Source organism: Oreochromis aureus, linkage group 4 (assembly GCF_013358895.1).
Source record: "Oreochromis aureus strain Israel breed Guangdong linkage group 4, ZZ_aureus, whole genome shotgun sequence".
Lineage (NCBI taxonomy): Eukaryota > Metazoa > Chordata > Actinopteri > Cichliformes > Cichlidae > Oreochromis > Oreochromis aureus.
In genome coordinates this window covers 17,165,274-17,192,420 of record NC_052945.1, presented here as the reverse complement: position 1 = coordinate 17,192,420, position 27,147 = coordinate 17,165,274, and the positions used below count along the sequence as shown (strand labels likewise).

The window sequence follows — 27,147 nt, the reverse complement described above, 5'->3', positions numbered from 1 at the left end:
CAGTGTTATTCCATAAGAAGTCCCTCCACTTTTGCTTGTATTATTTGTTTTCACAAACTAAATTAAATATTAAACTTTAAGTCTATTATATCATAATACAATTCATCCAATCCTCTGAAATTCGGCTGCCTCCGGTTGGTATTTAGGACCAAAGTCTGTGTGGGCGTATGGACCAGTGCACCGGATGTGCCATCTACTGGTGGTGTTAGAGACTAACTTTTTTTTTTTTTTTTTAACTCAGGGGTGGTGGCCGCTGTTTTGCTTCATAGCTTCCAGATCAGCCTACGAAAGCATGGGAATGTAGGAAGGGAAATTCACGAGTAAACTCGCGTTAAACTGCTCGATAAAGTTAGTGTAAGTTCTCCCTAAGTTGTTTCGCGTCCCAGGAGCTCGGTTGTAGCAGCACAGGCCGGTGGAGAGAGACGCTCGTTGGGACTTTTCACCAGCGAGCAATCCCGGACAAAGGAAAAGAGACTCGAGCTAACGTTAGCTGGCTCCCGGGCTAACTTAGCATTCCTCTAGCCGCGGCGCAATGCAGGCCATAAAGTGTGTTGTGGTCGGAGACGGGTAAGTTCACCAAACCCAGCCGGGCATTAGTTTATATTAAACACCTATTTATTTTTTTACCTTTTAAAAATGTAATTGTAGCTAAAAGGCTGTCATCCGAGTAGCTGACGTTAAAACCCTTTGCAACAGATTTCCGAGCGGGTAAATTTAGCTGCTAATCTTTTACTACCTGTTAATTTTGCCGACATGGGTACTCGTATTTGACTATTCTATTTTTATTTATTTATTTAGACTGCAGTTTTCATACATTAGGTTGGTGGTATGAGTAAGCATTGGTACTACAGGCTGGCCAGTGTGCAAGTGGTTGACTAATCTTTCACTCTTAGGTGAGTCAGACATCACAGGGCAGGTCGTACATCCACAGCTTAAATTCAAGTTTCGCTATTATTACTTAGGAATTTAGCTTTTGTGTGTGTCTGTGTGTCCATCATCTCGCTGCTATATTTCAGCAAGTCACTGTTAAAGCTACAAACACAGGGCTTTTTCAGCTTCCCAAAATTTAAAGGCTTCCTCAGCAGCAGGGGATTAACACACGAGCTAAGACAGTGACATTAAGATGTGCTAACAGTATGTGGGAGGTAAATGCACTCATAACCGCTTGCTCTGGGTGTGGTAGATACTGCAGCAGCAAGACTCATTCAGAGCCCGTGGCTGTGCTGAATCTCTTTATTTTGCTTTGAGTGTAAGGGGAACTGTGCAGTAGACATGAGGGTAGCATGCTGAAGGGAACCAAGAAAGTTTCACATTTGGCAAATGTTCCTCTACCACTGCGCTCATGTACTTTATCTTGCAAAAAGAAGAACTTAGAAAATCACACAATTCCGTTTTCCCAGAGTATTACACCAGGGATGTTTTTTGTAAGCAGTGCCATTTACTGATCCTAACACTATCAGTAGAAATGAAATTATAATGATTGTTGTTTATGTCAGTGTTTGTAAGATCTGAGTCCAGTCACACTTTTTTTTGCCTTCTCGCAATACATGCTAATCCAACATCTTCTCTCCTACAGAGCTGTGGGTAAGACCTGTCTGCTCATCAGCTACACCACCAATGCCTTTCCTGGAGAGTACATCCCCACAGTGTGAGTATCTGAGACTGCAGCGCAGTGAGTATTTATTTATTTATGCGAGGATAACAGTCAGTAATTGGTCTCCACCCTCCTTACACAATCAATGCATGAGCAAGCATGGCATCATGTTTTTTAAATAGAGTCTTGCAGAGGAGGTTACAATCACAGCATTTGACTGTTACTAGACCAGGAATACAAGTTACAGGAAGTTAAGAAGAATCCCTGCACCTAATCTGATCCTAGACCAGCTGTGCAAAGTGTTGATCTTTATCGGCCTTAACTGTGGCATGAACTGGCTCTGCAGGCAGTTGACAAACAGGCTTTTGGTTCAGCCAGATTTTAAAAATGAGCAATCGTTTTTAAGAGAGAGCAGAAGTTGCAAAAGGGCACAATAAATCAGGGGGTAGGTTGATCACTGCGTATTTCTTGTCCTTTTTTTTAAAATCTTAGTAGTTATATTTCAACAATTTATATTAAGCCTGAAGGGCTTGGCTCATTTGCACTTCATCACTTCTGTCAGGTTCGACAACTACTCCGCCAATGTTATGGTGGATGGGAAGCCGGTGAACCTGGGCCTTTGGGATACAGCAGGACAAGAAGACTACGACAGACTCCGCCCACTTTCCTACCCACAGACGGTACGACAACCACAACAAAAACATAATCAGACAGTGTTGTGCTACAGTTCATGTATTATCCTCCATGCATAAACCAGAGTCTGATTTCTGAGAATGAATGAGGAAGTTAAAAGGGAAAAAAAAGAAAAAAAGAAACGCGCACACCTTTGTGAACACAGGATTCCCCTCCACCCCTTCCAGTGTTCTTAACAGGAAGTGATTGTTACGGGCTCTGATTGCTTTGTTTTCCTTGTCTTACCAGGATGTGTTTCTTATCTGCTTTTCGCTTGTGAGTCCTGCCTCGTTTGAAAACGTCCGTGCCAAGGTGAGTAATGGCTGTATGTCGGAACGAGTGAAGGCTGGAAAGGTGTCAGCTTATTTAAGTTTTATTAGTCCAGTTGGTGCTCTTGTAGTCTCTAAGTTTGCTTATTTTTTGCCTGTGCTGCACAAGCTACTGTAGATGGAAAATTAATCAGTAAATTTAAATGAAAAAATGAAGGCAAATATCTGGAAAGTAGAGATGAAACTAAGAGTTTCAGCTCAGTAAAACTTTGTTCATTGTGAAACCTTTGTCTTTGCTTGGCATGATACCCTTCAAGGACATAATTGGTTGTTTTTAACTCATTTAACTCATTTTGAACTGCTGGGAAAAAAGACACAATCTCCCATGTCTGGCAGTTATTTCATTTTGACACACTATATTAACATGATGGACCCAAAACCACACAACGAACATAAAGTGGAACAAAAAAATTAATTTGTTTTTGTTCTTTTACTGTGAAAACCAGAAACAACAAATTTCTAAAACTACAAACGTACATATTTAGCAAAAAACAGAGTAACATATCACACACAAAATGCCACACAAATGATTCGTACCGCCCCAAAAAATAGTTCCTGTTCACCACAAGACGGAGGGGCACATCACAGGCATGACACTTGGAGAGTGTATCACTACTCCTGTTGTCCAGCTGGAGATGGGGCTCAACGATATGAGGAAAATCTAATATCACAATATTTTTTGGCTATATCACGATACATGATATATGTCACAAATAAATAACCTTCAGAAACAGGTGTTATTTTCAACCGTATAGTGCCTAAAATTGCACAAGTATGCTCATTCAAATCAACCATTTAGTATTTTTTTTTTCTTTTAATGCAAAAAATCTGAATGCACTGAAATGTTTTATTTTAACGTTTTTTTTTTTGTTTTGTTTTTTTGTAAACATCAGTTGCACACGGACATTTTTCATAAATGACAATATTGTGACAGTCTCTTTTTGTCATCGACACTAGGCTTTTACAAACAAAAGATCATAGCTACAAAAAATACATCAAGCAATAGTTAAGAGAAAATAAAACAGTTGAAATTAAATAGTTGCTCTTTTGTGCTGTAACGTATAGAAATTGTAAAATAAAAAATGTAGTCACCTCAAATTACAGAACAAATAGTGACTATGAAAACGACTGACCAAGAACAGCTGGTTTATTTAACGCTTTCTTTGGTCACTTATCAACACAATTTAAAAACTGGTATATAGTTTCAAGTTGACACTTTGGAAAAGCTCAGTGAGGCTGCATCTTGTTGCTATGTTACTTGTTGCTACACCCCCCAACAAGGGTGTAGCAGTTTTTCAAAATCACATCTGGGGCACTACCTCCTCTTTTTTTTTTTTTTTCCTTTGGAGGAGCTGAATAACAAAAACAATGGAAATCTTTTATTTTATTTTATTTTTTTAATCTCAGGTCTTTTTTCTTTTTTTTTTTCTTAAATGATTCATTTCATATTTAGATGTTAATAATCACTGTATGTTGTGGTGATTGTGCAGTTTTGTTCGGATTGGCCCATTCAGCTGAGGAGGAGAAAACAGTTGTTTTGCTCCGTTTCTTGTCTACATTTTACCCAGGTTATCTTTAAACCTGGGTAAAATGTTAGCAGGTTATCTAGGTTAGCGTGCCTTAGTTATTGGCATTACCACCTTTGTGTGTGTTTCGCTGTACGGGAAGATGGAACGTGGTGCAATGGTCTCGGTTTCAGAAGTACATCCCTATTATTCATGTGAGACACACAAGGAAAGTTTGCTACACAGTTCGTCTACGTTAGCTTAAAGTAAACACACATAAACCAGAATAATTTCCTTTTGTGAGCAAATTAAACCTAATCACTTTATTTTCTCAGAAGAGCTTGATCTGTTCAGCTAAAGTTTAGCCTTTTGGGTTATGTGCAAGAACTTTGTCAGTATGAAGTTTTCATTTTGGTGAAGTCGGTGCAATGGCTGTACACGGTAAAGTATGTCAACTAAGCATAGCTGTCAATATGTTGTGCTGTTTGTCCATCTTTAGGGTCTGTTTTTCAGCGGTGTGTTTATTATGAGACGAAGGAGCAGATTGATGTTAATCTGTTGATTTTGATTAAAAGAATTTATAAATGTTATCAGTTAACCTTTACCTTTGAGAATTTGCTGCTTGCATTAAACGAGTGTATGAAAGTCAATGATCTTTGTGCTCCTTGCTGGTCTAAAAATAGTTAACAGACCAATAACACGGAGGCTGGACTACAGATACATTTGCTCAACATTGTGGATATTTTTACACAAACGAGCTGAAGCAGTGTGACAAACCTCACCATATATGCCATGAGTCATATGATTACTTTTGTGCAAAGGGAATGATAAACCACAGGAAATTACTATCTGACTCTGCAGTTCCCCTCAGCTTCACACAGCAACATTGTGTTGCTTTTCTTGCCCACAGCTTTACTGTCTTGGTTAACTTTCACTTCTCTTACAGTATACGGTAAATGTGGATGCTGTGGGTAGCTGTAAACCCACTTTACACTGCCTGCTCCATACTAAAAAAACATAGACACGCTGGTAGCTACAAGCTGATGAAAATGACTGAGTATTTATGAGCTGAAGGGACAGTTTCTCAGGAGTTGGTGAAAAAATAAAGTGATACACTTAAATTAAAGAATTGGAAATAACCATAAGTCCACATAATGAATGCACTGCTGGTGATTTTACATCCTATTTATCACTAGGCTTGTCATGAGATTAAGCCTTACTCTAAACACATTTATCAACTTCAGGGCTCGCAAAATCGCTAGCCCGACGTCCTGGCGCTAGCGATTTTTCCAGTCGGGCTACCAAAATCTATCTCAGCCCTGCCCGTCGGGCTATCATAGGAAGGAAAAATATGTGTCGATGCTTTTGCATTCTTTCGCAAACGTAGCTGGGTAATTATGTCATTGGCATTGATGAGCCACTGTCAATATATGACATATTGAAATCGCCTTTGAATTAGCGCTTGTTTTTTGCTTTCACTTTCACTTTGCGATCGCACGAACGGTGTGTAGAGAGCGGGAGCACTGATTGGTGAGTGACAGATTAATTGCGCACCAATTCCTCTGGCATCGTCTTATCAATCGTTAGCTTACTATTCAAACATGACAATTGAAATCTCCCGCAGCAAGCTTAAACATGTCATAGAGGTTGATTGCGCAGAGACTCGCTGACCATTATGTAAGTACATGTGTAAAAGCAGATGGATTTGCGCCGGTATTTTAGTTCTGCAGAGCCAAATAAGACAGGTCAGGGTGAAGAAGGGACAGCCAAATAAAAGCCTACCACAAAACGGAAAAGTTAAGACAAATCAGACTATGAGGAAAAAAGAAAGCGCAACTTTTTTGGTTTCATGGACAAAAGAATTTCTGTGGTTGGAATATGGTAAGCTAAATAACATAATGTTTTGCCGGGTGTATCGTGAGTTTCCCTCGATTTCTAAGTTGACAAGCACCTTTGTTACTCGGACCAGTAATTTTAAGAAAGACCCGATCAGAACCCATGAGAAATGCAAGAAATGCATTATTGCTCAGTCTGCAGTATCTTTCCCAGAACAAACACCAATTGCAAAAAACATACTAAAAATAAACCAAGCACAACAAGAAGTCCTGAAAAAGCTGTTTAGAACAGCGTACTATGTTGCAAAGAGTGAACTACCATTGGCAAAATTTAGCAGTCTTTGCAAACTTCAAAAAGCAAATGTCCTAGGTCTTGGTTCCACTTACCTCTTACCCGTGATTTCAGTGGAAATTTCAAATTCAGTATCTGAGACAGACTGATTCATGTTCTACACAGTTCTTACAAGTTCATAGAAATTTCTGTACAATTAGAACCAAATATTTGAGTTGATGATTGTAATTTTTTATACAGTTGTTGTAATTTGTGTTTTAACTATTTTTTGATTGGTGTTTTGTTTCCTTTACAATATTATACATTAAAGTATAATATACATTAAAGTATAATATTGTAAAGGAAACAAAGCATCAATCAAAAAATTGTCCTCTTTTTTTTTTTTTTAATTCGGGCTACTTAAATTTATTTTGGGCTACCAAAAACTGAAGAGTGCCTGCCCGAGGGGCTACCAGGGATTTTGAAATTTTGCGAGCCCTGAACTTGTCACCCTTTTTACCATCTTAAGTTTCACACCAGGTCCACACTAACCGGTTTCCATTGGGATGGGGTCTAAGCGACCAACACGTTTACTTTAATCCAAAGTAACTTTAGCTTAGTGTTGCTAACCTACTGCTTTGTCCAGAGTTTTCAGAGTGGATGGGAGAGAAGTAAACAGTTTAGAATGCAAACATTAGGCCTCATTTGTGCTGATAAGAAGCAAGCCCTGTTTGTTTCACACTTCCTCTTGGTGACACACAGCTTGACAGTTGTGTTAATTCTGCCTTCCCCCTTAAATTGTACCTTTTTTTTGGTGCTAATATATGTATTTGTTTATTCAAGATGTCATAAAGTCATTCTGAGTATTCTGTCATTATCTGTAGAGTGGGCTGAGTTTAATGTCTGGACACAGGCGCAGTGACGGGACTTAAAGTTCACTATTCAAACTCACATCATCTACAGACAGTTTGGAATCACCACTTAACCCAACGTATGTGCCTTTTAAGTGTGGGAGGAAACCCTCGTAGGCATGATGAGACCATGCAGATGCCACACAGAAAGGCCCTATATGAGTTTTAATGAGTAGAAAAAACTTTTACTTGATTAAAAATGGTAATAAGTCGGAGATATGATAACATAAAGTGTTAAAGATGACACTGACTGATCTGAAAATTTACACCACTAACTTGTACAGTAACTCCTGTGTCTGTGCAGTGGTATCCTGAGGTGAGACACCATTGTCCCAACACTCCAATAATCCTCGTGGGCACCAAACTGGATCTGAGAGATGACAAGGATACCATGGAGAAGCTGAAGGAGAAGAAACTCTCTCCCATCACCTATCCCCAAGGACTGGCCATGGCCAAAGAGATTGGTAATAACTTCAGTTATCACTGATCCTTTTCTTGTAAATGGTCATGGAAGACAGATTCAAATAATAAACCAATGCCTTTCTGTTTCCTGTCTTCAGGCTCTGTAAAGTACCTGGAGTGCTCAGCCCTGACTCAGCGTGGCCTTAAAACTGTGTTCGATGAGGCCATCCGGGCCGTCCTGTGCCCTCCACCTGTCAAAAAGAAGGGGAAGAAGTGCTCTCTCCTCTAAGACTTCCTTCACTGGAACAGTTACAGGGGAGCATGACCGCTAGTGGTGAGGGTGGCTAACGACACAGGAGAAACACACCAGTATACACAAACACACACACAGACACACAAAAACAATGTATTTCAGATTCTGTCCTTCTATATGTGTAGCTGCAACAGTTATACCAACCGTTTCCATGAAAACTCCAACATAGGGTCAGGTTTAGGGGAAAGGGTTTGGACTATTTTAGACCCTAGTTATTTCCTAACAATGTATACTGTATAGACGAGACTGAATTTCTTGAGGCCTTCTAAAATGGATTGGATGTTTTGTAGAACGGACCGTGGAATGTCTTCAACTTTTTCTTCCACTGGTTGTCCAGTTTTTTGTTTTGTTTTTTGTTTACAGTCTTGGTAGTTTGTTTGAAGTGGAAGAAATTTTGCCAAATACACTCTGCACACATGCTGTATTTTAGCCGAAAAGAAATCCTTTGTTCTGTCGTCTCAAACCTTTAAAACACAGCTGACAGTCTGCTGCTGTTTCCCTGCTGTTCATATCAACCATTTTAAAAGTCAAAAACTTCACTTTCTCTTTATGAAGGCAGTCGTCACACCTTGCTATCAACAAAAACCTTGAAGTAACAATCTGTGAAATTTAATTGCCTCCATTTTTTATGTACCCATAACCTCTTTGTCAGTAATTAAATTTTGGCCCTAATATGATTCATGTTAATTCATTCTTATGGATCGAATGAAGCCTGAAGCACAGAGAGAAAATTGAGGCTGGGGAAAAAGGTCTGCTGACACCAACAGTGCTACGAATCCCTGAAAAATCTCCAGTATTTTATGCATTTGGCTCCAATTGGACCCGTCGTGTTTGTGGTATTTTTTTTTTTTTTTTTTTTTCCTCTTTGCAATATTCCCCCTAGAAGTGTCTCGACTGTATGGCTGCCCAGGAGTGCGAAGCTGAAAACTTGATTTTTGTATTTGGAAGAGAAATATTCAGGTGTTTTGGTGATGGGGAACAAGAGAGCCTTTAATGCTCTGTGGGCATTTATCCGAAACCTTTTTGTGCAGCACATTTGATTTATGTTATTATTTTTATTTTTAGCATCACTACTGGCTAAGCAATGTCACTAAAAGAGCATTTATGCCTGCTAATAACAGTAACAAAGCTACTGTCGGTTATGGTGTAGTATACAGTGTACTCATCTTTTTGTTATAATCATGTGATTTGACTATTTTGTATCTTTCTTCACAGAAGTTAGACTCACTCACTGTATTGTTAAACTAACACTATGAATATCTTTTGTTTATTACCTCTGCAGTTAATGCTACTTTAATCTCCCCACAATCCTAGCTTTTTGTAATTAATGCTGATAGCATGTACATGCATCATATACTGAAAACTAAGATTAGAATTTGCTACAGTTATATTTTTTGCCTATTTACAAAATGTATTTGAACTACTAGATCAGGGGTTAAGTACATGTTGCTCATCGGTATTGTATTCAGACTCCAAGCTGTGCTTTAATTCAAGCCAATGTTGTGACTCTTTAGTTTTATGGATAAAAGCTATTGTCACTTTTTGAAAAAGCCAATAAATTCCTGTAAAACAGACTCTGCTCTGCTTGTTTTCCTTTGATCCAAAACAAAAGGGATCCAAGTGCAATTTACTCAATGGAAAATGTAGATGCGGAGATTATTGCCATACTCAGCTGGCAAAATACTTCAGTTAAAACAGCCCAACAGTCCAACATGTTAATGTTATATTTTAAAAAAAAAAGTTCTTTAGGGTTTCTGTCGGTGTTTCAGTGTTTGCCTTTGAATATTTGCTTATTTTCACTCCAGTCCTTTCACCAGACCATTTTCACAGGAAATTTTAGTAGACACTGGGATACTGGAGATTTTTAAATGTCAATTAAAATGTTGATGTGGTGTCTTTTAATGGGTTAAATCACTTTTAATGCCAGGCCAGGACACTTTGTTGACTGCCTGTCTAGAAATTACAATAGTCGCAAACAGAATCACCATTCGTTAAGGTTTAATTGTATTAGATTGCTTTAGTTTTAGGTAGTTGTACGTATTACGCTGTTAATTTCTTTAAACTGAGTTAAAATTCATCTTGTTTCTAACAGATAACGACAAATCTTTTAATATAAATAAATGTGTAAAATAAATAAATATGAATTCAAGTGAATAAAGAAATAAAACAACTGTTTATTAAATGATAAAAGATAAAAATTGCATAAAGTTGTAAATGTAGGGTACAGATGAGGAGCAAAGCCAGAAAACCCTATTAAGAGACCTCCTGTATCAAAAGATCAATGACCAAAAATTGCTTTGTTAAAACCAGGCAACAAGCAAACTGGCAAGGAATGCATGAGAAGGAAGCTCTGACTAAACTTAGAGTAAACAAATACAAGACACAAACATCAGGTAATAAAGTTAGAAATTACCTATTTTGAACATGTATAAAACCTTCACAGTCATACAGATTAATTTCAGAAAACAACTGATGTAATTACTTTGCTTGGATGAGCCTGAATCTTTTGATTATTTGACAAAAATGCCACCCATTAACTTTATTATGTTGCGTGTGTAAAAATATTAATGGATTCAAACCGATTAAACCACAATATTGTTTTACTACATCAATAAACTTATTAGAATTTTAGAGTAAATTACCAAGAAAAAGCCCGAGAGATCTTTCAAATCCTATTTTAACGCATAACCTGAAAGTCAGAGTTCAGGGGAAAATTCTCTGAATCGAAAGTCCAAAGAAATTAATAGGAATCTCACAAATTACGTCATTTCCTCATTCGGCGTGTTATTTGTTTTAAAGGACCAAGATAAACATGTATTACATTATAATACATTGTTTCAGCTGCATATGTGGTTTGTTTTTAGGATGTTTCACATGCTCAGAGTTTGCCTGGGCGTCTGGCTCCAGGGCACCGGCTACACCATCTGCTGGCGGTGCAGGCTAACTTCATTTTTATTTTTTTATTCATTCATTTTCCCCTAGGAGTGGTGACAGCTGTTTTGCTTCATAGCTTCCAGAGCAACCCACGAAGGCGTGGGAATGTAAGGAGGGATCTTCTGAATAAACTCGGGTTAAACTGCTAAATAAAGTGATCCAGTTAAATTTAAGAAATTATCCCGAATTGCGAGTCGGAATTTCTGGCACAACTTCACCTGCTTCCAAGGTGCATGGAGAGGATGAAAGAATTCAAAAAGCAGGAACTCCAGCAACACTTGAGGGAAAAAGAACAACTTTAATAATTGACCAATATGTGACCTTCATCAGGGTCATCATGACCCTGATGAAGGTCACAAGCCGAAACACGTTGGTCAATTATTAAAGTTGTTCTTCTTCCCTCAAGTGTTGCTGGAGTTCCTGCTTTTTGGAGGGTTGGGATGACAGAGGAAGATACAGAAGAGGTGCAGAGCGACGGCGACCCCTAAAGGGAAAGAAGATAAAGAAAGTCGGACACTTCCCATCAATCCCGGCTTCAGAATCCACACCACTGGTTTTAAGTTTTTTTGTTTTGTTCATTTTTTGTTTTGTTCAAAAGAAGTTGCCGTGAAGTTCGCGGTATATACTTTCCAGATACTCTGAGAAAGAACAGCAAGAAGTCTATCCTGCAACTTTTAAATTGTTTTTTCATTTTATTTGTGGAAGTAACAGGTTCTGTTACATTAATACAATAAATACAATACATTATACATACGCAATAAATTATAAAGCGATGTTAATGCTTTTTTTTTTTTTTTAACTACTATTTTTTCAGCCACGCGATTGGAAATTATTTTATCTTTTTCTTTCTATGCTCTATTTTGAATTAAAATAAGTGTTTTTAAAAGCCTGCAGGTAATTGCATTCTTTTTAAACTGCATTTCAGAGCTTCTCATAGTTTTTGGAATTGGGGTTGTATTTGACGATATTGATAAAAACCCAATCAAAACAATAATTCCTGCAGTTCCTTTACATTGTGACACAAAGCTTTCACTGGATTCTCATGAAAGCTGACACTAACTCTAACCAGTACAGGTAACTATCTTCTCATACTGTATAACTTTTCATTAAATCAAATTTTTTTTATTTAAAGTAGTTTAAAATGAAAAATCATGGAGATTCTGGGAAAAAGAAAAACTGCAGTGAGCACTTCATGAGAGTTTCAAAAAGACAACCTGTAAAATTATGAATGTGGAAAAGTAATTTTTTGCAGAATTTGTCCAGTGCATTATTATTATTATTATTTATTATTATTATTATTATTATTATTATTATTATAGGTATCCACTGAAATTATTTTTTTTATAAAGAAAACTACTGTAATTACAGTTCACAAATGGTAGTATTACACATATTACTAGGTAATTTAATAATAGTTATTTATTTTATCAAGCCATATACAGTTCTATGAGATGCCATTAACCACAGGTAGAGTCAACTGGAATAGTGGATTTGTTCAATCATCTCTAAAAGTACTTCTGTAATTAGAGTTTAAATTTGAGACTATTATACATATCATAATGTAATATGAGTGAACTTTACTTTTATTTTTTTATTTTTTCTAAAACTGTACAGATATGAGGTAAGACTCACCACATGTAGAGTCATGGTAAACCAATGACTGTAGAGTACAGTCATTGGGGTAAACCTGAATAGCAGTCCAGTGAAACTAATACATCACCTTTTACAGAACTATTCAATTCAATTCCATATATATAGATCCAATCCACAGCAACAGTTGTCTCAACGTGTAAGACCCTAGAATATAAATTACAAGTGTTTAATTACAATTACTGATTATGGAAAATTGTATAATATTATAACACATTATATGTAACACTACAATGTTTTTAAATGTACAATATTATGGAAGCAATAAGATAATACTGTATATAAATTGATTAGATGGAGTATTTACGGACTTTTATTTTTGTCTTGTTTTATTTTAGTTATATGCTATGACATTAACTGTGAGCTGGGAGACGTGAATGAAAATTTACTAAAATATTTCTATCACTTTTTAAGGAATTTCTTCAATGTCGCAATATTAAATAGCCTATTAAAACAGCTTTAGAATTTGTCATGTATGTCTAATACGTTATTATAATAACTTGTATTACTTATTAACCACAAGGTAAAGGGTTATTTTTGCAAATAAAATGAAAACTGATTCAAAGCTACAGGATAAAGACGTCTTTCATTGGGTTTCTGGATTTCTGGACGACACCAGTACCGTAATGTTAAGAATAAAGGAGCAGGAAAATTGAAGGTGCGGCTGGCTTGACCTCGACTTGATGAGCGCTCATCTGCAGCATCCGACCATCCGGTTAAAAGGAAAGCAGCATGATGAGCATCGATCTGGGGTTAGCTGGCTCTCGGGCTAGCTGCGGCGCAATGCAGACCGTTAAATGCGTTGTCGTCGGAGACGGGTAAGTTTATTTAATCGGCATTAGTTAATGTTTTAAACCTGTTTTTTACCTTTAAATATAACATTAGCTAAAGGTTTGAGGTTTTCATGATATCGTAATTTCAAACTTGATAGTGGGGGGGATAGGCTATAATTTTCGATGCCATATCTTTTATTTATTTATTTAAATTTATTTTGGAACAAAAAAATCACAAATATGCTCGGCGGGGATATAAAGATACACCATTTTTATTTTCAGCATCCCAGCCTCTGATTTTTAGCACTGCATCTCCAAACAGTGTGCTCAAATGTTAAATCCACAAACTGACTTTCACTTTCAAAAGTGCTGCACTCAGTGCTGAAAGGGAAAGCGGCTTTCATGAAGCCACTAAGCAGCGCTGTTTCAGAGGCAAAACTACAGTTTAACTTAATAAAGGAGGAGAAGCATCAGCAGAAAAATAATCAAAGTTGGACGTTTTCTTGAGAATATAGAGGAATATTTATTTATTTATTAGTTTTTACATTATGTTGTAGGTTGTCTCATGTAGTAACACTTTGTAGACACAAACACAGCAATGTGTAGGACTATGTCTGATGGGTTCCTTTGTTTTGGTGATGGTGTTTTCAGAATGGAAAATTCTATTATATTATGACACATTGTATGTTAGATTAAGATCTTTTTAAATGTACAATATTATGTAGAATACTATGGAAGCAATTTCGCACTACTTTTTGCTGGTCTATCACATAAAATCCCTTTCATTTTGTCATTGTAACGTGTCAAATTGTGGAAAAGTTCAGCGTGTACAAATACTGTTTCAAGGCATTGTACATTTGGAAAAGTAACACAAGTGGTACTGACTTGACCCAGTCGCACAAAAGGTGCAGTCTCCTCAGTTCATACCTACGTTTGTTTTTTTCCTTTCCCCTTAAATGCTAATCCAGCCTCTTCTCCCTTACAGAGGAGTGGGTAAGACCTGTCTGCTCACCAGCTACACCACCAACGCCTTTCCGGGAGAGGAAATCCCCTCAGTGTGAGTATCCAAAAGTGCAGTGCAGTGAACATTTATTTATTTATGCAAGACTAGCAGTCATTAATCAGTCTCCATCCTCCTCACTTCATGATCAAGCTGGGATCATGTTGCAGAATCATGTAATGTGAGAGCTTGGCTTGTGGAAGAGGCTACAATCACAGCAGTTCACTGTAATCATCCATCCATCCATCCATCCTCTTCTGTTTATCCTTATCAGGGCTGGAGCCAATCCCAGCTTTCACAGGTCAAGAGGTGGGGTACACCCTGAACAGGTCGAGACTGTAACTAGCCAAGAAAAATACGTGTTACACAAAGTATGAGAAAACCCCACACCTAATCTGATTCTGTTTCAGCTGTGGAAAGTGCTGATCCTCATTACTGTAACTGTGGGATGAACTAGCTGTTGACACACAGGCTTTTGGTTCAGTTAGATTTAAAAAATGAGTGAATATTTTTTTAGACAGACCAGAAGCAGCTAAAGGGCACAATAAATAAGAGGAAAGGTGGATTTCCATTTAGGTTCTGTGTGTTTTTTTGTTTTTTAAATTTTAGTAGAGGTAATGTTTTAACAGTTCATATTAAACTAAGTTTAGCTCATTCACACTTCACCACTTCTGTCAGGTTCGACCACTACTCTTCCAATGTTATGGTGGATGGGAACCCAGTGACCCTGGCTCTCTGGGATACGGCAGGACAAGCAGACTATGACAAACTTCGCCCACTTTCTTACTCACAGACGGTACAAAAAAAGATCACAATGCTGTGTTAAAGTTCACTTACAGTACTTGAGCCTTGCCTCATTTCTTTGGAGAAAGGTTTCTTTTCTTTGTGGTTTGGCTAGATCTAAAACCATTTAACACTGACTCGTGAATCATTCAAGAATAAAAGAGGCACCTAACTCAAGGGATGATCCATCGGCCATTCACCAAAGCCTCATCAGAAATTACCTCAGTTAAAAGGCGGTTGTCAAGAAACCTTTCCTGACAGAACATTATTAAAGCAGTGTGGGATCCCCTTGATGGGGAATATAAGAAAAGACAGCTAATATCCAAAGACGTATGCTGTACAGTCATTCCACTTTGGAAAATAACAGTTCCAAGAAATACTAAAAGCCCCAAATTACCATGACAGTCATGTTCATAATCAGTGCATGTAAACTCCACAAGTGTATGCATGCGCATTTAAATAAATTGCTGCACCAATTTTGTTGCAAAATACAAAGAGATTAGATTCTGACTGCTTTGTTTCTTTGTCTTACCAGGACATTTTTCTTATCTGCTTTTCGCTTGTGTGTTGTACCTCGTATGAAAACGTCCGTCATAAGGTGAGTAGTGGCTGTATTATGGAAAGATTTTTGGATGGGGTTAGCCTGTTTAGGTTTTACTAGTCCAGCTCTCAGTGTCAGTACCATGATGTTTACTCATTTTATGCCTGTTCTGTAGATGGAAACCTGATCAATAATAGAAAAATACATTTATATTGCCTGAAGGATCCTGGCATGTTAAAGAGTGGAAATTTTGGAAATGTCTCATAATGGGTGAAGTGTCTGCAGATATGGAACACTGTACCTGTCTGCTGTGGTGAAGAGAGCTGAGCATGAAAGCAAAGCTGCTGATTTACTGTTCTGTTTCCCTGCCTTCACCTGTCGTCACAAACTTTGCGTAGTGACTGAAAGAAGGAGATTGCAGATTTTAGCAGCGGAAATGAGCTTTCTTTGAAGGCTAGCCTCACCCTTAGAGATAGTGTGCAGAGTTTAGTCATTTGGGAGTGACTCAGAGTAAAGCTGCCACTCCTCTACATCGAAAGGAGTCAACTGAGGTAGTTAATGCAACCTGACTAAGATGCCTCCAGGGTGCCTCGTGGACAAAGTCTTCCAGGGATGTATTGCCTTGGAGAAGATCCAGGACACACTGAAGAGATTACATTTCTTGGCCGGCTTGGAAATGCCTAGGTGTTCCCCACAGATAAGCCTGAGGAGGCGGCTTTGGGGTGGGAGGTCTGGACAAGTGACAGAAAATATATGGAAGGAACTTTATCTAACTTGGAGGCAACCATTCAAATCCACACCAAGAGTCTAATTAGAATCACTGGTGTCTTTGAATCGTGGGGGGAAAGCCTCATAAGCACAAGGAGAACATGCAGGAAAGTCCAAAATAATTAATTCATCCAAAAAAAAAGCCCAGTAGACTGGCATTACAAACAGTAATCACTTGAAGTTATTGTAAAATAATGTGCTTAAGGTAACAGACAGTTCTGAAAAAGGACACCCCTGTGTCTGTGCAGTGGCACCCTGAGGTGAGACATCATTGTCCCACCACTCCCGTAATCCTCGTGGGCACTAAACTGGATCTGAGGGCTGAGAAGGAAACCCTGGAGGTGCTAAAGAAAAAGAAACTCTCCCCAATTTCCTATCTTCAAGGACTGGCCATGGCCAAAGAGATTGGTAATGATTCAGTTATCTCTGATAATTTAACAATTAAATGTAATTAATGGAAGATGACAGATTCCAATAATAAACTAACGGCTTTCCATTTCCTGTCTTAAGGTTCTGTCAAGTACCTGGAGTGTTCAGCCCTGACTCAACGTGGTCTTAAAACTGTGTTTGATGAGGCCATCCGGGCCGTCCTGTGCCCTCCACCTGTCAAAAAGAAGGGGAAGAGATGCTCTCTCCTCTAAGACTTCCTTCACTGGAACAGTTACACATGGCTGCTAGTGATGAGGGAGAAACACACCAGTATACACACACAAAAATTTCAGTTATACCAATGCAGGGTCAGGTGTACAAGAAGAGGCTGGACTATTTTAGACCCTAATTCTGTCCTAACAATACTGTATAGAGGAGACCACGAATTTCTTGAGGCCTTCTAATATGTATTGGATGTTTTGTAAGACACACCACAGAATGCCTTCAGCTTTTTTTCCCACTGGTTGTCCACTGTTTGTGTGTGTGTGTGTGTGTGTGTGTGTGTGTGTGTGTGTGTGTGTGTGTGTGTGTGTGTGTGTGTGTGTGTGCTTACAGTTTGTTTTAAGTGGAAGTAGGTACAGTACAAAATGATAAATATAATTATTGTAAAATAACTTTTCCTCGTCCCCAACAGACATTCAACAGATATTTTGTCTATTTAAAGTCTAACAAAGTATCTATATGTGAGCCTCACTGCCCATTTCACTGAGAATACTGCACTTCTTGAGCCTGTCTTTTTTATTTTTGAACACTTATTTATTCATTTATTTATTGCCTTAAAAGACAATCAAACCAAAGCTGAGTGAACGTCAGTCTTATATACTTTTATGTAATTTCCCAGATTTGTACTGAGGATATATACAAAGTGGGTTTTTGTTAGATTGTTTTCCAGCAATTTAAAATGGTTTATATACAAATATATGCAAAAGAAAGTATATGACACAATGTAGTTTGTTGAGATTTTATTTAATATAAGTACATACTTTTTAAAGTTGGAACTGACCAAAGAATCGTTTTTGTTCTTCTGAAAAAAAACTTGAAAGTTTTGACTATATGTGTGTGTGTGTATCTCAAGCTTTTACAAGTAAAAAACTTCAAAACCTTTGCTCTGTCATCTCAAACGTTTAAAACACAGCTGACCGCCTGCTGCTGTTCAATCAGCTTCACCATATTTAGCACTTAACTAACTTCAGTTTCTCTTTGTGAAGGCAGTCGTGTCACCTTGCTGTCAACAAAGAGCTTGAAGTAACCATTTGTGAAGTTTTGTTGCCTCCACTTTTCATGTGCCATAACCTGTTTGCACAGAAGTTAGACTCACTCACTGTATTGTTAATCTGACACCGGGAATATCCGTTTTCAATTACCTCACTTTTCAAAAAAGCCAATAAAATCTTGTATGAGCATATGACTTTAAGTGTGGAGCTAATCTTTTAGGTCCACTTTTCCTTCATGTTCTTCATTACATAAAGTAAAAAATAAATAAATAAAAATAACTACATCATGGTTGAGGAAGAAAGCCCGAAAGGCTCATTAAGAGACTTGCCTTATCGGAGGAATAATAACACTGTTAAACAGTTGAAACAAAAACAATAACAGCAAACAAAAAAAAGAAAACAACAACAAAACGAATATGAGTGGAATAAACCATGGTATTGGATATTAATTGCATGAGTAAAGTTGTTAGAATTAGAGTATCTGCATTCAACCTGAGCCTGGCACTCATAGCAGAGTTACAAATACTATAAATCTTGTTTTTAAAGCGTAGCCTGAAAGACAGAGTTCAGGGGAAAATTCAAAGTTCATCGCTGAAATCACTATTCCGTGTGTTTACCTGCACTGGATGCTCTTCTTTCTCCCTGCATGTGTCCGCTCAGACAGCAAAACACAGACGTGCAAAGAGGAGGAAGAGGAGCAAAGTGTGAGTTTGTGAGAAGAGCGGCAAAGGTTTTTAAACCTCAGAAGCGGTTGCTGCTGCTACTTCCGGAGCAGCCCATGAAAGTATGGGAATATATGCAGGAAATTTATGAGTAAACTCGCGTTAAAAGTTATGACGTTATCTGGAGGTCCTCTAAATCGGAATTTCAACTGGAATTCTCCCTAAATTCGGATTTTCCACTTGGAAAGTCCGAGAAGTCAAGGGATGCTGAATATGGAGCTGTCTGGCAGGAGGAAAAGAGGAAGACCACAGAGAAGATCCGTGGATGTAGCGTGCACGGGGTTGGGGTGACAGAAGAGGATGCAAGGTGTAGGGGCAGATGGAGACCTTTAAAGGAAACAGCCGAAAGAAGAAAGCGACACCAACCCCGACTTGTGACTCGAGGTGACAACAGTGCGTGCAAACAGTATATAACAAAACTGTAATACTTGAAGTCTCTGTACCACCTGATGTGTACTTATGATCGAGCGGGCTCTATCCAGGAATGTGTTACAACAGCAACAACAACGAAAACATGCTTTACGTTGTTGTTGTTACTGATGGATGGAGGTCTTCACCTCGCCATGGTGCAAAAAACCTGTTTTCCTAGCTTTTCCGAGCACTGGAACGCGGACGACATTCCCAGCCCAGCACCAGCATCCGACTGTCGAGGTTAAAGCAAGGCAGCATGATGAGAATGAGCTGTTGTTGGCTGGCTCCCGGGCTGACAGCATTCCTCCAGCTGCTACAGCACAATGCAAACCATTAAGTGTGTTGTCGTTGGAGACGGGTGAGTTCATTTAATATAAGTAGTTAATATTGATATTTTACAGGTGGTTGGCGATGCTTACCTTATACCAGTGGTTGCCAAACTTTTTTTTGCCAGGCCCCTCTTTTTTACAAGAAAAATGTTCGCGCGTTTCTTGCGTGCTCCCGACGCAGGGAAACTAATTCTGCAGGGGAGACCTACCTTGGCACTTGTGCAGGTGAAGCCAAAGGGAAGATATGCTTCACCATATTTTCCTGTCTTTGGCTTGGAAGGAAGTTGGTTTGGAAACATATTTGGCGATGCTTCATCTCCTGCTTTGCGTTTGTGTGGGAGCCCCGTCAAAAACCTTCCACAGTGTCCAAGCGCTCTTTTTTTTTCTCTTTTCATACCGCCCCCCCCCAATGGCTCTGCGCCCCCCCTAGGGGGCAGGCCCCACACTTTGGGAACCTCTGCCTTATACCATGTTGATACTACGGGGAAAATGAGTAATGAAGAGGTTTTATTATTTTTTTGTTTTGTTTTGTTTTGTTTTGTTTAACAAACAAATATCTCTACTTTCTACTCCGCATATTTTCAAAACAGGCTCCTTATTTTTGGTTTGAGCCTAAACAGTAACATATTAAAGGCAATTAATCACCACGGGATGTCGCATAAAATGAGATGAACAAGGCCGTGATGAAGTCAGGGGTTCAAGGTTTTTTCTAAGTTTTTTGTATTTTGATGTCCATTAGTTACTTCAGAATCTAGCTAGCCCCACAGAAGACAAGAGAGCATAAAGGGAGTAATTTTTTTTAAATTAGCAGATAATTTCAAATGCAATGTTTCTCTCAGCTCAGCAAACAGCAAACACACAAATTGTTTATGTGCAGTTTGTCTCAAAGTGTGTTGCTAGTTAAAGGTCCATCTGTTGTATTTTACAGGGAGAAAAGAAAGAGCTAACTTCACTCAGAGAAAGATTAGAAAGACATACATCGATGATATCGATACCTACTCTGGTATTGGTATTGGACTAATACTAGCACAATAGGATCAATACTTTTCTTTCCTCTAAGTTCAATGTGGAGCCCACTGAATTGTGGGTAATTTTTTTTATTTTTATTTATGCAGTGAGAAATTTTTGTGTTGACTGTCATGTTTATTTTTTTGATAGCCTAAAAGACATTTAATCAACAGGAGCTGACCCAAAGTGTTTTAGAGTGTTTTACATTCCAGGTCTAAAAAAACAAACGGTTTCAAAATACACGAAAAGCTGATTTGTTATGTTAACTAATTAGTGGAACACATAATCTTAACTAATTACTTGACCATTAATCAGTGGCCGTTCACAGAGTGTTTATAAGCTTGGGGAAACCATTATAAAAGATTGAATAAGTCACTTGGATGAGTGACAAAATGTTTCTCCCACTGAAAACGCTACGTCCAGATGAACAGTAACAACTTTTGGGGAGTTTTTTGCCTTCTTTCAGTAAATGCTAATCCAGCCTCTTCTCCATTCCAGAGGAGTGGGTAAGACCTGTCTGCTCATCAGCTACACCACCAATGCCTTTCCTGGAGAGGAAATTCCCTCTGTGTAAGTCAGTAATTTTTTTTTTCATCCTCCTGCACAATCCTTACACAATCATGCTTGGCATCGCTTGACATCGCGTGAATTTTTTATATTAAAATTAGCCTTGCAGAGGATTTTAGAATCACAGGAGTAGGATAATGAAACAATAAATCAATCAATTTCCCCTGTTCTACTGTTTTTTTGTTTTTTTTTATTTCAGTAGAGGTAATGTTTTAACAGTTTATATTAAGCCTGAAGGTTTAGCTCCTACGCACTTCATTTTCTATCAGGTTCGACAACTACTCCACCAATGTTATGGTGGATGGGAAGCCAGTGAACCTGGGCCTTTGGGATACAGCAGGACAAGAAGACTACGACAGACTCCGCCCCCTTTCCTACCCAGAGACGGTACAACAACCACAACAAAAACATGATTACGTTCTGATTGTCAGCAATCAGTCAGTGTTGTGCTATAGTTCACTTACATTATTGTGTAAAAGTCACCCCTCATTTCCTTATATCTCACTTCTAAGTCTTCTTGAGCAATAGTTCTACAGTGTTTATTTATTTAATTAATTAAACCACTTAAGAATCATGTATAAAAACGAACTTAAGCTGAGGGATGAACCATTGTTGTGTCGACAGATAACAGACAACGTGGCAAAGAACCAGTTTTAAATTGTTTTCTATCACTTTGTTACTATAAACCTGTTGCAAAAACATTATTTATTCTCATTTCTTTAGTTGAATTGACTAAAAATCTCAAACATATCAATTTAACGGACATCAAAAAAAGTATTTTTGCACAAACAAGGTGATTTCCAAAGAGCTATTAGCTAAAGATTTGTCATAAAACTCAAAAACTCGTCTTAACAGGAAGTGATTGTTACAGACACTGATTACTTTGGTATTTGTGTCTTACCAGAATGTGTTTCTCATCTGCTTTTCACTCGTGATGCCTGCCTCGTATGAAAACGTCCGTCATAAGGTGAGTAGTCGACATCATGTTGTTCATTCATTTCATGCCTGTGCTGCCAAACAGGCACAAGCAGCTGTAGATGGAAAACTAATCAATAAGGTCATTGGAAAAATGCAGCTATAGTTCCTGAAAGATCCTAATATGATGGAAAGTAAAGTTGTAACTAACAGGACGTTGTATAGGTGATTATAGTACAGATTCCAACTTGTCATAAAATGAAAGGAACACAGGAAAGTGGAGACAGCTGACAAATGTTTATCATTTCTGCTTAAGAAATGATAAACATTGTCATCAAATTTGTGCTCTTTTAAAAATTGTGTCATCAAATTCTTACCCAATGTGTAAGGGTGTGTTGGGAGCATCTGGCAGAGGACCTGGTCTACATTATCTTCAGTTGTCACCTCCAGTAGAACTTCAACAGCAGAGAGAAGGCAGAGGAAATTGAGTCTGAATGGACCGTGTTCTGTATTTTCATTGTTTATGCCGATGCACGGAGCTGCTGCTGCTGCTGCAAGGTGGTTGGTGGCTGTCCTAGTGGTAATCTGCAAATTAGATATTGGCACCAGAAGTGAAAGAAGCATCAAGCTAAACAGCAGTTTACTAGAAAGGACATGAGCGTATGTGTGTATGTCAGACCTGGGATTCAGGAGGAACAATGCTGTTTTCATCACTTTGTAGAATGCAGGACTAGCTCTTTGTGCTCTTTAGGATATGTGAGTGTGAATTTGTCCAACCAGTCAATTTCTTGTGTACCATAGCTGTCATAGCTGTCTCTGTTCATAATTTTTAGGAACAGAATTTTTAGGCCGAGCCAAGTGGTAGAAGGCTTCCAATTGCAGATTTCGTCTCTACTTTTTGCAGATTATGTGGTTCTGTTGGCTCCATCAGGTGATGGCCTCCCGCTGGCATTGGAGTGACTCACAGCCGAGTGTGAAGTGACAGGAATGAAAAATAGTTTCTCTGACAGAAAAACGTTGTGTGGCCATTTCGGGTCAAGGATGAGTTGTTGCCCCAGGTGGAGGAAAGTGACAGACGGAGGGGCTTCATCTGTAGTAATATAGATGCTATACTGGTCCGTTGTGTTGAAGAGATCCCCTCAGCATCACAGCAACATTGTGTTGTTTTTCTTGCACACAACTTTACTTTCTCAGTTCATTTTGCAGACATAAGTTGGCAGCAACAAGCTGATGATTATAACAGAGTATTTATGAGCTACAGAGACTGAAAGTTTCTCAGTAGTTAGCGGGAAAAGAAAACACTAGACTTAGACGGGAATAACCATGAGTCCAAATAAGACCAAAAAGAGGGGATTGTTGTCTACAAATGTACTGCTGGTGATTTCACAGCCTATTTATCGCCATACTTATCATACCTTCTTAGACAACATATTATTTAGCCTGATATTAGACACATTTGTCAATGTGTCACACTTGTTTCCCACTTAAGTTTAACACCATGTGCAGTATAACCAGTTTCCATGGGAAAGGGTATAAGAGACCAACACCAAACAAGACCAAGTTTTGTTTGTTTTCTATAAATTTTGAACTTGAAGATGTCAAACTTTGCCTATTCTTTGAATTATTGTAGCTTAGTAATGAACCAAATGGATAAATATTCACAAAAAAAATAGGACCTCCTCTAGGTTTACAAAAAAACGTCAATTAGTCACAATCCAAACAGCATTGTCACCACAGGCTAAAGACAGAAAAGTCACTCGTATCACCAAGTGGGTCAAGTCACACCCCTACTCTAGGTGTGTTTGGCTCCGGTGAGGTTTCCCCCTTATAGCCAAGAGTTTTGCTGGATCAGGATTTGGGGCAAAATAGTGCATTGTTTATTTGCAGTTCCATCAAAAACTATTTACTGAATTACATTTTCAGAAATAGTCTTGACAGATCTTTACAGAGGTTGAGATAACAAACACTGGAAATATTGGAAAATCTGGTTATTCTAGTTTTTGTGCACAGCTGGGATTCTTGGTTTGCATCTTTGTCAGGCTTTTCATGCAAATGGCAATTAGTTGCAGCACTGATAAAATAAAGTGTTCAAGATAACGCTGAACAATCTAAGACATAATACCCCTAACTTATAAATGTTATCTCTGTGTAGTGGCACCAGGAGGTGACACACCATTGTCCCAACACTCCTATAATCCTTGTGGGCACCAAACTGGATCTGAGAGATGACAAGGACACCCTGGAGAAGCTGAAGAAGAATAAAATCTCTCCAATTACTTATTCTCAAGGACTGGCCCTGTCCAAAGAGATTGGTAATGGCTTCAGTTATCTCTGATACTTTTTTAAATGGTTAATTATAGTTCATGGAAGACGGCAGATTCCAGTAATAAACCAGCTGCCTCCTTTTTCCCATCCTTAGGTTCTGTCAAGTACCTGGAGTGCTCAGCCCTGACACAACGTGGTGTTAAAACTGTGTTTGATGAGGTCGTTCGGGCCGTCCTGTGCCCTTCACCCATCAAAAAGAAGGCAAATAAATGCTCTGTCCTCTAAAACTTCCTTTACTGGCACTGCTACAGGGGAACGTGACTGCTACCGGTGAGGGTGGCTGAAGAAATACAAGAAAAACACCAGTACACATGCACAAAAACAATGTATTTCTGTCCTTCCATATGTGAAACTGTAACAGTTAGACCAATACACAGTCACTAATACTTGGTTACTTGATGGGACCACTTGTTGGCTGCCCCACCCCACCAGTTACTCAGCTACCCAGTACTCACCCCTAGACCATGGTTGCCCTTCTAGTTATTTCTATTAGATAGCTATTATTCAAAACGTTATTTGAATTCATCTTTATTATGTCTTCCTCTTTACTTGTACAGTCAGTCTGAGCACTTCACTGTGCGTTATATTTCTATATGTGACAAATAAAATCAAAATGTTCTTGGAGACCTGGAATTTAAACGTTCTTACCTGGAAAGCGAATGAAACATCATTGATGAAACATCATTTTCACCACTCTTTGAGCTACCTGGATGTTCTTTGCCTTTCTGGAAAGACTCTGATAGTGACCTCTGACCTCTGTGCTGGGGGGTCCTGGGTGTGTCTGAGGAATTTCCCTCCTCCTAAAGTTTCTTTTACTGCTTGCTCTGGGGGAAAAAATCTCTTATTCCTGGTGTTTAAATAAACAGTTTCCTTTCTGTTTGTTTGTTTTGCCACAAAAGGGAATTTCTTTTCTACATGCATCGCTGTTTGCAGTGTTTTCATTTCTAGCCATAGAATACCTCCATTTCTCACTCACTGCAGCCTGCTTGTGTCTGCTTGAGGCAGCTTAGTCATGTGACAACAACAAAACACAGCAGAGCATGGAGGAGGATGAGGAGCAGTGTGTGTGTGTGAGGGTGAGATGAGTATGTCTGCACAGGCATGGCTACTGTTTGGTGAAACAGCAGCAAAATGCTGAATTTAGAGGAGAGAAACAAACTAAAGTTTCAAGCCTGTCACACTATCGACCCGCACACTCATATTGGCTTTTTTTTTTAATACCTCAGAAGTGGTGGTTGCTGTGTGCTTCGTAATTTATGAGTAAACTCATATTAAATTGCTAGATAATATTATCTAAAGTTAAAGTTATGAAGATATCTGGAGCTCTGAGTTGGAATTTCAACTGGAATTTCCCACTAAAGTTGGATTTGCTACTCGGAAAGTCTGAGAAGTCAAAGGATGTTGAATATGGAGCTGTCTGGCAGGAAAAAAGAGAAAGACTACAGAGAAGATCCACGGATGTAGCGAAGGAGGATGTGGAGAGGATTGGGGTGACAGGTGAGGATGCAAGCTGGATCTCCACAAAAAAAAAAAAAACCAAGCTTGTTTTGTTAGCTTTTCCGAGCACTGGAACGTGGACGACATTCCCAAACCCAGCATCCGACTTTCGAGGTGAAAGCAAGACGGCATGATGAGAAATGAGGTGAGAATGACAGCATTCCTCCAGCTGCTGCAGCGCAATGTAGAAAGTGTTGTTGTCGGAGACGGGTGAGTTCACTTAATGTTAGTTTATCTTTAACACCTTTTTTTGTGGCTCTAGTGAAATGTCTAGGTCTCGATAAATAAGATAATTTAAAGTAGTGCAAATAAAATACAATAAAAAATAACACCTATAGTTTTAGGTTGCTGGGCTTTTGGTGAGTTGGGATTATATACTAATCAAATGTATTGATTAAAGTACGCTGTCAGTATTTGTGTCTAGCTGTCTTGTGACACCATTTTCATTTCTTTATATTTTGCTACCAAGACAACTTAGCAAAGAGCCAATTTTAAGTTACATCTTAATTCACAGTTTGTTACAAAAACACTTGCTACATTTACGTTGATAAGACTGTTTGAATGGCATAAAATAGTATTTGCCCTCAACATGGCATTTTCCAAATTTTCTCAGCATGGTGTTCAGTGGGTCCTCATGTCCTTAAGAAATAGGAAAACAGGAAGCAAAGATCTGACACAGGACCTGAGAGATGCAGCTATTTGCCAAAGCCTTACTGGAAATGATCACATTCCAAGTGTGGCTGTAAGTCATTCTTAACAAAGGGAAACGGAAAGAAAAAGCTGAGGTATGCAAATTACCCAAGAATATAGCTGTAAGTCAGTTGCAACAGCTCTTATGGAGTGACAAATGCAAGTTATAAATTTCTGGTTCAAATTGTCATCAGTATGTACAGGAGGTCAGGAGAGAGGTGAGTGTCTACAGCCATCTATAAAACATAATGGAGGCTCTGTCATGGTTTGGAGTTACATTTCCTCCAACGGTCCTGTCAAAACTGATGGAATTATGACCACAGAAATGTACCATCAGATTGTGATCCGTCATGCAGTACCACCTGGAAAACATCTGATTGGCAACAGCTGCATTTTTCAGAATGGCAATAATCCCAAGAACACTGCCAATGCAGCTTTACTGACCTCTCAACATTCCTCAAAGTGTTGTTCAGTGTTGTGAATGTCTGCTACTGTCCATGTGTTCAGCTGCTGGTAAGGGCAGATGTGTAACACCCCAAATAAAAAAGACTTCCACGAGTCCTTTCATGTGCTTTTCTTGTAAAAGAACCTTATCTAAACCACAGAAGTCCTGAAGTATTAGATTAGGGTTTATTTAGGAGTAACTTCATTCGACCTGGACACAATAACATAAGTTAAATTGTTATGATTATTGGTAATTTTTTATGATGATAAGCTGTTTTGGCAACTTGAGCCCAGTGATACAAAAGCTGAAGGTCC

General features: G+C 38.5%; 3 protein-coding genes across 5 annotated transcripts; all 3 read left to right on the top strand.

Moving 5' to 3' along the window:
• The first annotated feature begins 222 nt into the window (after positions 1-222).
• LOC116313043 (ras-related C3 botulinum toxin substrate 1-like) lies at positions 223-9,406 on the top strand. The gene is made up of 6 exons (XM_031730609.2): positions 223-567; positions 1,577-1,648; positions 2,157-2,274; positions 2,516-2,578; positions 7,422-7,581; positions 7,678-9,406. Exons 1-6 carry the CDS (start codon positions 533-535, stop codon positions 7,806-7,808), a joined length of 579 nt encoding a protein of 192 aa, XP_031586469.2. The 5' UTR covers positions 223-532; the 3' UTR covers positions 7,809-9,406.
• Positions 9,407-12,927: 3,521 nt separating this feature from the next.
• Positions 12,928-17,200, top strand: LOC116313044 (ras-related C3 botulinum toxin substrate 1-like). Of its 3 annotated transcripts, none has more exons than XM_031730612.2 (6): positions 12,928-13,234; positions 14,175-14,246; positions 14,868-14,985; positions 15,508-15,570; positions 16,530-16,689; positions 16,792-17,200. In XM_031730612.2, exons 1-6 carry the CDS (start codon positions 13,149-13,151, stop codon positions 16,920-16,922), a joined length of 630 nt encoding a protein of 209 aa, XP_031586472.2. In that variant the 5' UTR covers positions 12,928-13,148; the 3' UTR covers positions 16,923-17,200. The 3 variants fall into 3 exon arrangements, with proteins under 3 accessions (XP_031586472.2, XP_031586471.2, XP_039466953.1); XM_031730611.2 differs by having other exon boundaries at positions 14,868-15,010; positions 15,476-15,570; XM_039611019.1 differs by having other exon boundaries at positions 16,530-16,695; positions 16,794-16,966.
• A 1,171-nt stretch (positions 17,201-18,371) lies between these two features.
• LOC116313046 (ras-related C3 botulinum toxin substrate 1-like) lies at positions 18,372-25,115 on the top strand. The gene is made up of 6 exons (XM_031730614.2): positions 18,372-19,415; positions 20,893-20,964; positions 21,231-21,348; positions 21,866-21,928; positions 24,029-24,188; positions 24,296-25,115. Exons 1-6 carry the CDS (start codon positions 19,381-19,383, stop codon positions 24,424-24,426), a joined length of 579 nt encoding a protein of 192 aa, XP_031586474.1. The 5' UTR covers positions 18,372-19,380; the 3' UTR covers positions 24,427-25,115.
• The last annotated feature ends 2,032 nt before the right edge of the window (positions 25,116-27,147 follow it).